Source organism: Oncorhynchus clarkii, chromosome 15 (genome assembly GCF_045791955.1).
Source record: "Oncorhynchus clarkii lewisi isolate Uvic-CL-2024 chromosome 15, UVic_Ocla_1.0, whole genome shotgun sequence".
NCBI lineage: Eukaryota > Metazoa > Chordata > Actinopteri > Salmoniformes > Salmonidae > Oncorhynchus > Oncorhynchus clarkii.
Window position 1 is genome coordinate 16,267,237 of NC_092161.1, and position 16,041 is coordinate 16,283,277.

Genomic DNA, 16,041 nt, shown 5'->3' on the forward strand with positions numbered 1-16,041 from the left:
TAATGCAGAGAGAAATAATAGAAAAATGATAGCACGAGGAATAAATCCACAATGAGTAACGATATCTTGGATATATATGTGGAGGGGTACGAAGGTAATTGAGGTAGATATGTACACATAGATAGGGGTAATAGGAGAGATAATAAGCAGTAGCAGAGCAAAGGGGGGTCAATGCAGAGCGCCCGGGTAGCTGTTTGGTTAACTTCTCTAGCAGTCTATTTAGCATCCACACGATGGAGTCCCGTTACACTACAGTCCTCTTCTCTGCCCTTGCCAACAGTCTACTGGTTAACCAACAGCTACACTTTAAAAACAGATTGTGTTTTTTTATGACCGGTTTTTGTACAATAGTATGTTCAGTTGGATACAGTGTTTTCCCACATTCAAATAACTTGGCATAAGGATTTGTATATATACTTAAAGCCAATGTAGGGAGAGTGTTGAAAATTAGCACAAATACTCACACTATGGTGCAACCTACACATCGGGTGTCATGCCCTGACCACAGAGAGCCTTTTATTCTCTATGTTGGTTAGGTCGGGGTGTGACTAGGGTGGGTTATCTATGTCATTGTATATCTATGTTGGCATGGTGCGGTTCCCAATCAGAGGCAGCTGTTTATCGTTGTCTCTGATTAGGGATCATATTTAGGCAGTCTTTTCCCACTGGGGATTTGTGGGATCTTGTTTTTGTGTAGTGCCTGTGAGCACTGCATTGACTTCACATTTCGTTTGTTCTGTATTGTTATGGTGAGTTTCATTTATTAAACACGTGGAACTCTACGCACGCTGCGCCTTGGTCCGACCATTATTACCACAAACGTGACATCAGGTGATACTTTATGTGTTTGGATGTTATATAAACCTTAAATGCATGAACAACAACTCACTGGCAGCGGTGACATTGGCGGGCACACTGGCCAGGGCCCCTGCGTTGGTGCTGGCCACACACTGGTACCTGCCCAGGGTGAGGTTAGTGAGGGCGGGGATGAGCAGAGTGCCAGGCTCCAGTACCACCCCCAGTTCCCCAACAGCCCCGGCAACCAGCTCGTGTCCGTTCAGCCGCCAGCTGATGTTGGCTGAGGGGGGTTGGGTGCTGCACCTCAGAATCACACTTCCCCCTAGCTTCTGGACCACCGACAGAGGCTCCTCTGTGAACACTGGTACTTCATCTGATAGAAAGGAATGAGAGAGGACGAGGGATGAGAGAGGGATGAGAGACACTGCCGTATACCTATTTAAACTGTGTGAAGTCATCCTATTCTCCATCTACCTACATGGGATTGAATCCTTACTTCTGATGTTAGTATCTCTCTAACTATCCTTGTTTCACTGTTGAGATGTTGTGACATAAAATGACCAGTGCTCTACTCACCAGTTGCACCATTGACGGTGGCGCCGCCCTGTAGGCAGCACAGCAGCACTGCACTCAGAGCACACAGCACTCGTGCCCGTCGCTTTCTCATCCACGGAGTCCAGTCTAATGTTCCAGACATCTTCCATACACTACCCCCTGGTGGAGGGAGAGGGAGAGGTCAGATGGTCATACACAGATTTAAGACACTCAAAACAAACAGTGTGAATCCACTGAATCACAAATGGGCACACACACACACACTCAAATACACACACACTCTCACACACACACTCTCTCTCTCTCACGCACACACACACACATACACACACCTTATTTTATTCTGCCACTAAACCAACAACCACTCAAACCACTGACAAATCCCATGGCAACGCCATAAACAAACCTCCACATACAGGTACATATACATACACCAGCCACACACGCGCAGCAGAAATGTACACACCATATACACACACACACATATACACACCCCACTGAAAGGTAGAGCCCAGGTGAAGGTCCTACTCACAGCGCTCAGGAACACAACTCCAGCCCAGACACAAACAAAACCTCTCTTTTCTGTCAGCCCCCATGCCAGCACTGACCCCCTTACCACTCACCCCCCTTTCAGCCCCTTCATCAAAGAGGCGCCCTCATTCTGCGGGGGTTAACCCGACTCTCCCCCACTCAGGTGTAACTGATACAGGTAGAGGCTATGGGGGAGCAGGAAGGGGACAGAGAGCCTGTATTCACCACACAAAGAACAACTGAATACAGGGAGGACAGGGAGGGGAAAGGGGGGAATACTAGTATTACAGCAGTGTGTGTGTGTGTGTGTGTGTGTGTGTGTGTGTGTGTGTGTGTGTGTGTGTGTGTGTGTGTGTGTGTGTGTGTGTGTGTGTGTGTGTGTGTGTGTGTGTGTGTGTGTGTGTGTAAGATAGAGGGAGAAATAAGGCCAGAGAGAATGATAGAGGGGTCTATTAACAGTTAATGCAGAGCGGGGAGCTTTTCTCTCTGCCTTGTCGCTCTGCCAAGTTTCCCAAATTCTTCCCTGTCAGGTTAAACTAACAACTTCCCATCAGGATGAGGAGGGTGGTCCACAGCTCACGGAGAAAATCTCTCTCTCTCTCTCTCTCTCTCTCTCTCTCTCTCTCTATCTCTCTCTCTCTCTCTCTCTCTCTCTCTCTCTCACACACACACACACACACACACACACACAGGCCTACATACACACTAGCATGCGAACACACACATCCTCATTCATAAACAAACACACGGTACTACACAGGCTCATACACACTGCATACTCATACATGCAAGAATACATAAACACATTAACACTCTCGCACACAAACACACACACACACACACACACACACACAAACACACACACAAACACACACAAGCACACACACACACAAGCAAACACACAAACACACACACAAGCACACACACAAGCAAACACACAAACACACACACAAGCACACACACAAGCTGGCCCTGATCCTATCGTTGCAAGGGAATGATTGATGAAGCTTCAGGCTTTAGTGACAGAGCCTAACGACCAAAAACACAGAGTAGCAAACACACTCACACACACGCACACACTCGTGTGCACGCACGCAGGGGGAGAGCAGGACAGAGAGAGTGGAAAATATTACGCCGCAACTTAATTATATTCCAATGGCACTTTAGTGAAATCATTTTCTTTGGTTGGTGGGCACAGGATTCTAAGCAAAACAGCTGCTAATAGATAGTTGTCCACTATTAATAAACAACTTCCATAAAGTATAAACTAAAGTCATCAAGACATAGATGAGGATCCTATATGTACACAAACTCTTTGATTCTCCATTTATCTCTTACCCTTCTCTCTCCACCCAGAACCCTGACCCCTGACTCCTGACCTAGAACCCTGACTCCTGACCCAGAACCTCTTTCCATCTACATGGGCTGGATCACATGAGCTCTGTCTGAATATACTGGAACATGTACTTTAGCTCTCTCTCTCTCTCTCTCTCTCTCTCTCTCACACACACACACACACACACACACACACACACAGGGGAAAGAAAGTGACACACACCCCTCTCTCATCTAGGGAACCAAGCACCTGTGGGTCTCAATGAGGAGAGCTACGAATTCTCAAAAAACACACAAGCAAAATTGTAAGACCCACACACACAGACAAAAACATTTTCACTGCAGACTAACAACCACATTCACACGGTTTCACATGATTCATCATGGTTTAAAAACACTCTTCTTCTTCCATGAGTACCTCTCCAACATCATCCCTGCCTAAAAGCAGCCTCCTCTCTGGCTCTTGCTCTTCTAGATCCATTCATCAGAACAGACTGTATTTGCTTAGCAGATACCATGCCTCAGGGTGACAAGCTGGCCGCAACACCACTTTTTCCATCCATCCATTCCAGCAGAGATAGAAAGAGAGCAGAGAGAGACCATAGAGTGGGAGAGAGAGAGGAAACAGCAAGAGAGAGAGAGAGAGGGAGAAAGGGCACAGCAAGAGAGAGAGAGAGAGAGAGAGAGAGAGAGAGAGAGGGCACAGCAAGAGAAAGAGAGATAGAGAGAGAGAGAGAGAGAGAGAGAGAGAGAGAGAGAGAGAGACAGACAGAGAGGGAGAAAGGGCACAGCAAGAGAGCGAGAGAGAGAGAGAGAAAGAGAGAGAGAGAGAGAGAGGGGGAGAAAGGGCACAGCAAGAGAGCGAGAGAGAGAGAGAGAGAGAGAGAGAGAGAGAGAGAGAGGGGGGGGGCACAGCAAGAGAGAGAGAGGGCACAGCAGAGAGAGAGAGAGAGAGAGAGAGAGAGAGAGAGAGAGAGAGAGAGGGAGAAAGGGCACAACAAGAGAGTGAGAGACAGAGAGAGAGAGAGAGAGAGAGAGAGAGAGAGAGAGAGAGAGAGAGGGGGCACAGCAAGAGAGAGAGAGAGAGGGCACAGCAAGAGAGAGAGAGAGAGAGAGAGAGAGAGAGAGAGAGAGAGAGAGGGAGAAAGGGCACAGCAAGAGAGCGAGAGACAGAGAGAGAGAGAGAGAGAGAGAGAGGGCACAGCGAGAGAGAGAGAGATAGAGAGAGAGAGAGAGAGAGAGAGAGAGAGAGAGAGAAAGAGGGAGAAAGGGCACAGCAAGAGAGCGAGAGAGAGAGAGAGAGAGAGAGAGAGAGAGAGCGAGAGAGAGAGAGGGGGGGGGGAGAAAGGGCACAGCAAGAGAGAGAGAGAGGGCACAGCAAGAGAGAGAGAGGGGGAGAGAGGGAGAGCAGAGAGAAAGCAGAGAGAGAGAGAGAGAGAGAGAGACTAATGAAGCCTTCTTCTTTTCTTTCCTGTCCTCTCTCTCTCCTCCACTGTATCCCAGAGCAGAGGGAGGCTGATGAAGACCAGAGACACACACACAGACAGGTCCTCTGATTTAGGACAGAATAATAAGAGTCTGTTGCAAATAGCCTGGAGTTAACCTCAGGAAGACATTTGGGCTAGGAATAGCCAGGAACCTCACAATACTTACGCGCCGATATGATATATATTTAGATTCTCACGATTCTATATGTATTGCAAACTGCGATTTTATTGTGATTTGATGTCCCAAACATATTGCTCACCATGTCTTCAGCAGAGGGACAAGAGAGAGTCATGAGAAAACAGGCTTTAATCAGTCATGGAAATAAAAGGGCTGAAAAGTAATTGTCTCCCTATTTAAATAGAAGATGGAGAACAAGCTATGAAAGACAAATACTTTGTTTTGGTGCAGGTACAGTCAACTAGTGTAAAAATAAGACTTGGATATTGTCAAAATGATACATCGTCAATAAAAATATCCTGATATGTAACTATCATTTTTTGCTCCCAGTTCAAAGCTTGGTAAATCTGTCAGTGTGTTGGTAAACTCCTGTGTGTATCTTATAAGCTCAGGATGTCTGAGCTCCAGAGGTGTGTTGGGGTCGTTTGTGTATGATAGTTTATTACGTACACCCATCTAGTACCGGGTCAGACCCCCCTTTGTTTCCAGAACAGCCTGAAAGCTCAATTGGTATCAAGGGAACTAACGTGTGCCAGGAAAACATTCCCCCACCACCACCAGCCTGTACCGTTGACACCAGGCAGGATTCATGTTGCTTACGCCAAATCCTGACTCAGCATGACGCAACAGGAACCAGGATTCGTCGGACCAGGCAATGTTTTTCCACTCCTCAATTGTCCAGTGTTATTGATTTTGTGCCCATTGGAGCCACTTCTTCTTGTTTTTAGTTGAAAGGAGTGGAACCCGGTGTGGTCGACTGCTGTAGTAGCCCACCTGTGACAAGGACCGGCGAGTTGTGTGTTCAGAGATGCCGTTCTGAACACCACTGTTGTACTGTGCCGTTATTTGCCTGTTTGTGGCCAGCCTGTCTCCTACGACCTCTATCATAAACCAGCTGTTTTCACCTGTTTGTGGCCAGCCTGTCTCCTACGACCTCTATCATAAACCAGCTGTTTTCACCTGTTTGTGGACAGCCTGTCTCCTACGACCTCTATCATAAACCAGCTGTTTTCACCTGTTTGTGGACAGCCTGTCTCCTACGACCTCTATCATAAACCAGCTGTTTTCACCTGTTTGTGGACAGCCTGTCTCCTACGACCTCTATCATAAACCAGCTGTTTTCACCTGTTTGTGGACAGCCTGTCTCCTACGACCTCTATCATAAACCAGCTGTTTTCACCTGTTTGTGGACAGCCTGTCTCCTACGACCTCTATCATAAACCAGCTGTTTTCACCTGTTTGTGGACAGCCTGTCTCCTACGACCTCTATCATAAACCAGCTGTTTTCACCTGTTTGTGGCTCGCCTGTCTCCTACGACCTCTATCATAAACCAGCTGTTTTAACCTGTTTGTGGACAGCCTGTCTCCTACGACCTCTATCATAAACCAGCTGTTTTCACCTGTTTGTGGACAGCCTGTCTCCTACGACCTCTATCATAAACCAGCTGTTTTAACCTGTTTGTGGACAGCCTGTCTCCTACGACCTCTATCATAAACCAGCTGTTTTCACCTGTTTGTGGACAGCCTGTCTCCTACGACCTCTATCATAAACCAGCTGTTTTAACCTGTTTGTGGACAGCCTGTCTCCTACGACCTCTATCATAAACCAGCTGTTTTCACCTGTTTGTGGACAGCCTGTCTCCTACGACCTCTATCATAAACCAGCTGTTTTCACCTGTTTGTGGACAGCCTGTCTCCTACGACCTCTATCATAAACCAGCTGTTTTCACCCACAGGACACCCGCTGACTGGTTGATTGTTGTTTGTCGCTCCATTGGGCATATACGTGTATGCAGACCTGCCATCATGCACTCATTTTGCGTACCAAGTACGCAATTCTCTGTCCATGTACGCGATCCGAGTTAAAAGTATGCAGAAAGGAATAAGACCTGTTATTTTATTTTTATTTTAATACTTGAAGAAGAAAAAAAGTATCCACTGAGTAAATCTAACAACCCGATTCTCGAGCTGCAACACACAGACATGAACGGAGTTTGTGTCAACGGACATGGAGATGAATACATCATTATTCAACGTAGCTTCCTCGTGTCTGTCCCTCCTGTTTGTTGTGATGCTGAGTTTGCGGACTGTCAGCTGTAAGTTAACACATGGACTCTGTGTGTTGTGGAAAGGTAAACGCATTGGTTCAAGCTAACGTTAGCGAACATAAGATGGACATTCAGTGGGCTCTAATGTGCCAGCAGTTCACTCGCATTTGCTAGTGAAAGAAACGAAATGCCAGTATGAAAAATAACTGTTCGCATTTGTGCGAGTGTGAAAAACATTTAATTCTGCGTCCCATTAGTTGTATTTTCCACGTAACATTACGAGGATAACGCAACCTGATAGACTAACAGTAATTATGATCCACGTCACAAAAAGCATTACAAAAGTATAATCAAAAATAAATATAAACATCTTGGAATTAAATGGAGTTGAGTTTAGAAGACTGTGCGATGAAGAATGAATGAGTGTCCTGTATTAGATTTAGAGGCAATACTTCTAAAATGCCTTTGCACTACATTTTAGATTTGATACATTTCAAAAATCTGAAATGATGTATGCTCTGCAAATAAATACAACAGACACCTTTACATAGTTTGCAGTCTGTGTCGATGCAATCATTTGTTTCAATGTTTGGGATGCTGTCAAGAAAGAAAGTATTCCAACCTTTTATAGACTTGATTTGGTACAATTCTATAATTGCAATCAGACTCACGAACAGCGTGCACACGAGCATGCAGGGAAAGAAAACCCCAATTCTGTGCGTGCTACACCGAGCGAGTTGAATCTCCAATTTGCCGCACGCATCTGGCACTCTTAAAAAGTTGGACAGGGTTGGCAGGTCTGGTGTGTGTAGCGGTATGAGATGGTGAGAGGTGTATGAGATGGTGAGGGCTGTATGAGATGGTGAGGGCTGTATGAGATGGTTAGGGCTGTATGAGATGGTGAGAGGTGTATGAGATGGTGAGAGGTGTATGAGATGGTTAGGGCTGTATGAGATGGTTAGGGCTGTATGAGATGGTGAGGGCTGTATGAGATGGTGAAAAGTGTATAAGATGGTGAGAGGCGTATGAGATGGTGAGGGGTGTATGAGATGGGTAGGGGTGTATGAGATGGTGAGAGATGTATGAGATGGTGAGAGATGTATTAGATAGTGAGAGGTGTATGAAATAGTGCGGGGTGTATGAGATGGTAAGAGGTGTATGGGATGGTGAGAGGTGTATGAGATGGTGAGAGGTGTATGAGATGGTGAGAGGTGTATGAGATGGTGAGAGGTGTATGAGATGGTGAGAGGTGTATGAGATGGTGAGATAAAGCCTCTTTGTGGCGCTGGTGCAGGCAGGCTTCTTGGGTTCCCCGGGCCAAATCAGGGCCCTATTGTTCCCCTGCCTCCCAGGATAAATTAGTTTTGACAAGGCTGCTAATTGGATAAAACCAGGCTGGAGCCTCCTCCCTGAGCACTCAAATTCCATCTGCTTTCTAGCATGGAGAGAGAGGACACAGGATGAGGGGCGGGTTAGGGGTGTTGGGTAGCTAAGCTGTTGAATATGTATCACCCCCCTACTCCTCCTCCTCCTCTCTTCCTTACACCCTCTCCCTCTTCCTATCCACCATTTTACATCCTTTACTACCCCCCCATCCAAACATCACAATGGCCCCCCTTTAGATAAACACATGCGGTGTCAAGTGTGAGGATTGCTGGGTTCAACTGCTCCGCTCGGGCCTGCCGGCCCACAATGCCGCACTGCATAGCTGCCATGCGGGAGGCCGGTTGCCCCTAGCGACGCTAACAGGCAGAACGTACCTTAATAGAGTGGAGAGTCATTGTAAAGCAGTGAGCCGGCGCGCGGACAAAGACCCCACGGACCCCCAGAGAGACAGGGGACAAAGACCCCACGGACCCCCAGAGAGAAAGGGGAGACGCTACTCTGAAGGGCCCCGGGAAGAGCTGATGATGGGGCCTGCTCAATGGAAGAGAAGAGAGGAAGAGAGTGTGTGTGTGTGTGTGGGGGGGGGGGGGGGGCAGTTTGAGAGTAATGTGGGGGGGTGAGTGGGGGGGTGGAGGCTCAATGACCAAGAGGATTGAGAGTAGTGTGGAGAGGTAAGTGGGAGGGAGGGTTCAATGACCAAGAGGATTGAGAGTAGTGTGGAGAGGTGAGTGGGGGGAAGGTTCAATGACCAAGAGGATTGAGAGTAGTGTGGAGAGGTAAGTTGGGGGGGGGGGTTCAATGACCAAGTGGATTGAGAGTAGTGGGGAGAGGTAAGTTGGGGGGGAGGGTTCAATGACCAAGAGGATTGAGAGTAGTGTGGAGAGGTGAGTGGGGGGAGGGTTCAATGACAATGAGGGTAGAGAGTAGTGTGGAGAGGTGAGTGGGGGGGGGGGGGGGGGGGGGGGGGGGGGCTCAATGACAAAGAGGTTTGAGAGTAATGTGGAGAGGTGAGTGAGGGGGTGGGTGGGGTTCAATGACCAAGAGGGTTGAGAGTAATGTGGAGGGGGGGAAGGGGAGGGCTCAATGACCAATAGGCTTGAGAGTAGTGTGGAGAGGGGGGGGCTTAGATGGGTGAGGTTTGGGGGTGAAGGGGATGGAGAGGGCTTGACTGAGAAAGCAGAACAGGGTTCAAATTAACGGAGGGGATGCCAACTGGCAGGCGAGCAGGAGGACTGCCTCGTTTGAATGTGTCCAACATATTTTCCCTGCACTCAGTCAATATGGATGCTGGCCCTTTGGTCAGGCTGGTCAGGCTGGTCAGGCTAGTCAGGCTGGTCAGGCTAGTCAGGCTAGTCAGGCTCTGCCTCGTTTGAATGTGTCCAACATATTTTCCCTGCACTCAGTCAATCTGGATGCTGGCCCTTTGGTCAGGCTGGTCAGGCTAGTCAGGCTGGTCAGGCTAGTCAGGCTGGTCAGGCTGGTCAGGCTAGTCAAGCTGGTCAGGCTGGTCAGGCTAGTCAGGCTGGTCAGGCTAGTCAGGCTGGTCAGGCTGGTCAGGCTAGTCAGGCTGGTCAGGCTGGTCAGGCTAGTCAGGCTAGTCAGGCTGGTCAGGCTAGTCAGGCTGGTCAGGCTGGTCAGGCTAGTCAGGCTGGTCAGGCTGGTCAGGCTGGTCAGGCTAGTCAAGCTAGTCAGGCTGGTCAGGCTAGTCAGGCTGGTCAGGCTAGTCAGGCTGGTCAGGCTGGTCAGGCTAGTCAGGCTGGTCAGGCTAGTCAGGCTGGTCAGGCTGGTCAGACTGAGTGAAGGAGATAAAAGACAACAACCGCTACAGCTCTGCTCTCATTTGACATTTTAGTCATTTAGCAGACGCTCATGTCCAGAGCGACTTACTTAGTAGTGAGTGCATCCATTTGAATTTGTTCTGTTCCCCCGTGCCAATTTCAGATGAATTACCAGGCCCTCCAGGATTACACAATTCTACGATCAAATGTTTTGGTGGCAAAATCAACAACTCCCCGCATAATATGTGTGGGCTTGCAAGTTTCAATCACCACACAATTTCAGCATGAAACATTCAAATCATCGCAATATTATTGCTTAAAACTGACCCATCACCATAGTACAAAAAGAGGGCTCGCAATTTCAACCAATCACCCGACACTAACAGCATAATATGGTTCAATCAAGCCACAAGTCAACAAACTTTTTACCTCATCAGCGCATTTTCTGAACTAATTGGACAAAATCGTTGTATGCTAAATGTCAGAATTGCAGCAGCAATTTTTGCCGCCAAATATCACAAAAAAATACCTGCGTAATCGTGGAGGGACTGAATTACATTTCCCCAGCCCGTTCCCTCAGCTGCCGTTTTGTTGTTTTCTGAATCCCAGACTATAGCTTTAATAGCCTACACTGTTACCTAAACAATCTGTTAGCTACACTCAGGAGCAATCTGTTAGCTGTACAGGAACCAGTTCATCCCAGGTCCCTATGCTATGGCTAGGTCTATACCTAGCACATACCGTTTCAACACACAGTCCTGGCCCTCTCATTGGCTAGTCCAGTACCTGGGTTCTCTCTGACCTCTGACATTAACAGAATATTCTGTAGGGTTCTCTCAGGGTTCTCATAATGTTGCCCAGTGTACGGTCTGGAGCGTGAAGTCATGAGCTTTGCCAAAAGTCAAAAATCCTGTTTTGCCCTAGAAAGCCTATGTGAATTCCAATCGCCAGAATGAGCCCAAAAAATTGTGTAGATGCCCAGTTTGGGCTCTAAAAGGTGTTTATTATGATCAAGTTCAATCTCCAATGTGAATTCTGTTCGCTACAAAACAAGATATTTAATTAAACAATGATCAATTCTGACGACTACATTTGTCGTGCTGACACAGACCAATCACAGGCCGGCAGGCTACGAAGAGGCTCGCACCCCAATGCACACTTCTTGCCCTTATGGGGGTGTGGTGTGCTCATAGGTTGACTACCTCAGCCAGGATGAAAACGTGCCTCATATTCAAATACTTCCGGCTTCATGCGCCATTTGGAGTCCGAGCCATCACCCTCTCTGGTTTTAATGTCTACGGATGTTTCCGCAACATTCTGGAGAGTTCTGGGTCGCGTTTAATGTGGTAAAACCAACGTTACAGAACATTCAGATAGAACTGTTTTATTTAGAACAAACACAAGGCTATGTCATGTAGATTAGGGAATCTGGTCTTTACAGGGCATTTCTATCTGGCCGCCGTGCCCTCCTGATGGTGGCGCTGGTGAGGTCTGAGTTGGTGAGGTTGGCAGTTGAGCCCGCTCCAGCAGGTGGAACCCAGGAGGCCGTGCCCCGCTCATACCCCTCTCTCTGAGCTAAGTACCCACAATCCCCCTCTCAACATTTCTCTACATCTCCAGACATCAACAGCTCCCATGCTACAGAAATTTCACATCAAAAGCATCGTCTAACAAGGTTGGGATCCCCCCACACTCTTCACAAAGTATTAATGAGCTATTCTCTCCCCCCTCCACCCCATCATTCCATCGATGCTAACGAGCACCAGGCCTTCTCAGGGATTAACGAGGGAGATCAAGCCAGGCCCGGAGGGGGCTCTAATCAATTAGGCACCGCTGCATTTGCATCATTTATATAACGAGGCAAAATGAACCATTGAACGCTAATTCTGGTGCTCCGGCAGGGTTCATAATGCCATGGTTAACAAACAGATAATGTCAAGACGGAAGCTGGATGGATGTCTGCCTCTGTGTCCTCCCGGGCCACGGGAACTAGAACCACCTGACTGAGCCCTACCCACGACCCAACACCACCCTGGGCATGTGTGTTGCAGCTTGTGTATTTACAGTTGTGTGTGTTTATGATAATAATGAGCTATAGACTAGAAGTTACTGCTTTCGTCATACCACATGCAACAGCTAAATGGAATACTGTAGTTAACTTCATAAGCATAAAGAGCCTTTAATACGAAATGTGTGTGTGTGTGTGTGTGTGTGTGTGTGTGTGTGTGTGTGTGTGTGTGTGTGTGTGTGTGTGTGTGTGTGTGTGTGTGTGTGTGTGTGTGTGTGTGTGTGTGTGTGTGTGCGCGCGCGTGTGTGTGTTTGTTGCTTTTCTTCAGGGAAGACAGGGCGTTTCTGAGAAGCTTTCACTAAGAGCCAAGAGCCCCAGAGCAAACTCCCTGAGTAATCAAGTAATCAGTCCCATACACCACAGGAAGAAGACACCAAACTAAAACACACACACACACACACAAACACACACACACACACACACACACACACACACACACACACACACACACACACACACACACACACACACACACACACACACACACACACACACACACACACACACACACACAAACTAATGCCCAGTATTACACACACTCACACACACATACACATACTCACATATACACACTCACACGCCAAACTGGCATCGTCACATAGTCAAAGTATACTCACAGAGGCATACAAACAAAAAAAATATAGGTTGTAATAAACAAGACCAGTTCAATCCTCCAGAACGTACATGGATTTTAGCTACAGACACACAAAGACAGACAGGGAAAAATAAAGGGAGGAGTGGAGTGGAAGGGGCCCCTAGCTTATTTGGCAGCTCATACATCAGAGTGAATGGAACCAATTATAAATCAAGAGACATTTCTCCATATTATTCAAAAGCCCTGCTCAGCCCAGCCTGACTCCTGTCCTCCATACTGCTCTCTCTAGGGGAGGAAAGGAGGGAAAGAGAGGAGGGAGAGAGATGAATAAAGAAATGAGAAAAAATGGGAAATGAGAGAGAGGGAGAAAGAATGCAGATATAAGAAACAGCCTGGGAAAACGGAGAGGAAATGTAAAATCAGGTATAAAAGAAAGACGGATAGAGAAAATATAGGTATATGGCATAGTGAAAGGAGAGAGATGGCTGAGACATAGGGGTTATATGTCAATAATAGATGGCTGAGAGATAGGGGTTATATGTCAATAATAGATGGCTGAGAGATAGGGGTTATATGTCAATAATAGATGGCTGAAAGATAGGGGTTATATGTCAATAATAGATGGCTGAGAGATAGGGGTTATATGTCAATAATAGATGCCTGAGAGATAGGGGTTATATGTCACTAATAGATGGCTGAGAGATAGGGGTTATATGTCACTAATAGATGGCTGAGAGATAAGGGTTATATGTCACTAATAGATGGATGAGAGATAAGGGTTATATGTCACTAATAGATGGATGAGAGATAAGGGTTATATGTCACTAATAGATGGCTGAGAGATAAGGGTTATATGTCACTAATAGATGGCTGAGAGATAGGGGTTATATGTCACTAATAGATGGCTGAGAGATAGGGGTTATATGTCACTAATAGATGGCTGAGAGATAGGGGTTATATGTCACTAATAGATGGCTGAGAGATAGGGGTTATATGTCACTAATAGATGGCTGAGAGATAGGGGTTATATGTCACTAATAGATGGCTGAGAGATAGGAGTTATATGTCACTAATAGATGGCTGAGAGATAGGGGTTATATGTCACTAATAGATGGCTGAGAGATAGGGGTTATATGTCACTAATAGATGGCTGAGAGATAGGGGTTATATGTCACTAATAGATGGCTGAGAGATAGGGGTTATATGTCACTAATAGATGGCTGAGAGATAGGGGTTATATGTCACTAATAGATGGCTGAGAGATAGGGGTTATATGTCACTAATAGATGGCTGAGAGATAAGGGTTATATGTCACTAATAGATGGCTGAGAGATAGGGGTTATATGTCACTAATAGATGGCTGAGAGATAGGGGTTATATGTCAATAAGACTGTACTAGACTGCTTATTACATAGTAATAAAGATCAGGTTAGTGTGACAAACCCTGTCTGTCTCTGTGTGTCTCTGGCTCTGGCTCTGTGTCTGTCTCTGTGTATCTATGGCTCTGTGTGTCTCTGTCTCTGTGTGTCTCTGTGTCTGTCTCTGTGTATCTCTGGCTCTGTGTGTCTCTGGCTCTGTGTCTGTCTCTGTGTCTGTCTCTGTGTCTGTCTCTGTGTCTGTCTCTGTGTATCTCTGGCTCTGTGTGTCTCTGTCTCTCTCTGTGTGTCTGTCTCCGTCTCTCTCTCTGTGTCTGTCTCTGTGTTTGTCTCTCTCTATGTGTCTGTCTCTGTCTCTCTCTCTGTGTTTGTGTCTGTCTCTGTGTCTGTCTCTGTGTTTGTGTTTGTCTCTGTCTCTGTGTTTGTCTGTGTTTGTCTCTGTCTCTGTGTCTGTCTCTGTTTTTGTCTCTGTCTCTCTCTCTGTGTCTGTCTCTGTGTTTGTGTCTGTATCTGTGTCCGTCTCTGTGTTTGTCTCTGTCTATGTGTCTGTCTCTGTGTTTGTCTCTCTGTCTCTGTGTTTGTCTCTGTCTCTGTGTTTGTGTCTGTCTCTGTGTCTGTCTCTGTCTCTGTGTTTGTGTCTGTCTCTGTGTCTGTCTCTGTATCTCTGCGTCTGTGTGTGTGCGTCTGTGTGTGACTGTGTGTGTGTGTGAGACTGAGTGAGTTGCCGGTGGCCCTAAATGCCACAGGAACAGCTGGAGGGGACTCATTTCAAAGGGAGCTTTGAGTGTCAGAAACTGGATTACCGGTGTGTGTGTGTGTGTGTGTGTGTGTGTGTGTGTGTGTGTGTGTGTGTGTGTGTGTGTGTGTGTGTGTGTGTGTGTGTGTGTGTGTGTGTGTGTGTGTGTGTGTGTGTGTGAGAGAGAGAGAGACTCTCAGACATGTTATAGCAAGGCCAGAGGAGTTCCATGTGTCCTGTCACTCAAACTAAAATGATGTTGTTCCGGACTAAAAGAGAAGCAGGCCAAAGCACAGTAATGCAGACAGACAGACAGACAGACAGAGACACAGACAGACCTGTGCCAATAGCAACAGACACAAACACAGGCAGAATCTGTGGTAATCTGTATTGCTACAGTAACTGTCACAACAAAACATGATAGCATCTCTAAAATCTAAAACTGACTGTGTTGCTGTTCTCAGACCAGTTCTTTTGATTTATGAGTGAAGCAACAAATATAGACTAGTGGTATTATCCCAGACCAGTGAAAGCCACCAGATCCATCCATCCAGCTAAGATAGGTTTCCACATCTCTGGGAATGATGGGGACTTGTAGTAAAAAGAAAGAGACGTGTTTAGCCACCAGCCTTTGATGGTAGGATCCAAGTCACCTATCTGATCCAAACTGAAATATCAAATCACCTTCCTGCGCCGAAACGAAATATCAAATCACCTTCCTGAGCCGAACCGAAATATCAAATCACCTTCCTGAGCCGAACCGAAATATCAAATCACCTTCCTGAGCCGAACCGAAATATCAAATCACCTTCCTGAGCCGAACCGAAATATCAAATCACCTTCCTAAGCCGAACCGAAATATCAAATCACCTTCCTGAGCCGAACCGAAATATCAAATCACCTTCCTGAGCCGAACCGAAATGTCAAATCACCTTCCTGATCCAAACTGAAATATTGTTGTTGAGTGACAAAGTGCATGTCTTTTGAATCAGAGAACAAACTCAATAAGAACGCATTCCAGAATACTACTGGACAGAGAAAAGCAACTCCTAGACACAGAAACAATCAGAAATGCCAAAAAACTACTTTCAGTGTAACAGAAGTGTAAAGGAGTCCGTCCGCACGCTTTCCATCCGAAACAGTTTGGAACAGATGACATTTTGTGTTGTT

At 46.7% G+C, this 16,041-nt stretch overlaps 1 protein-coding gene across 1 annotated transcript in view; it reads right to left on the reverse strand.

Annotated features, from left to right (window-relative positions):
- Window positions 1-16,041, reverse strand: part of LOC139366964 (brother of CDO-like) — a 48,784-nt gene that overhangs the window by 22,166 nt on the left and 10,577 nt on the right. The window contains exons 2-3 of the mRNA XM_071104773.1: window positions 1,375-1,512; window positions 890-1,171 (exon numbers count right to left, since the gene is read on the reverse strand). Coding sequence (XP_070960874.1) covers window positions 890-1,171; window positions 1,375-1,495 — 403 coding nt within the window. The 5' untranslated portion in view covers window positions 1,496-1,512. The remainder of the gene's footprint in view (window positions 1-889; window positions 1,172-1,374; window positions 1,513-16,041) is intronic.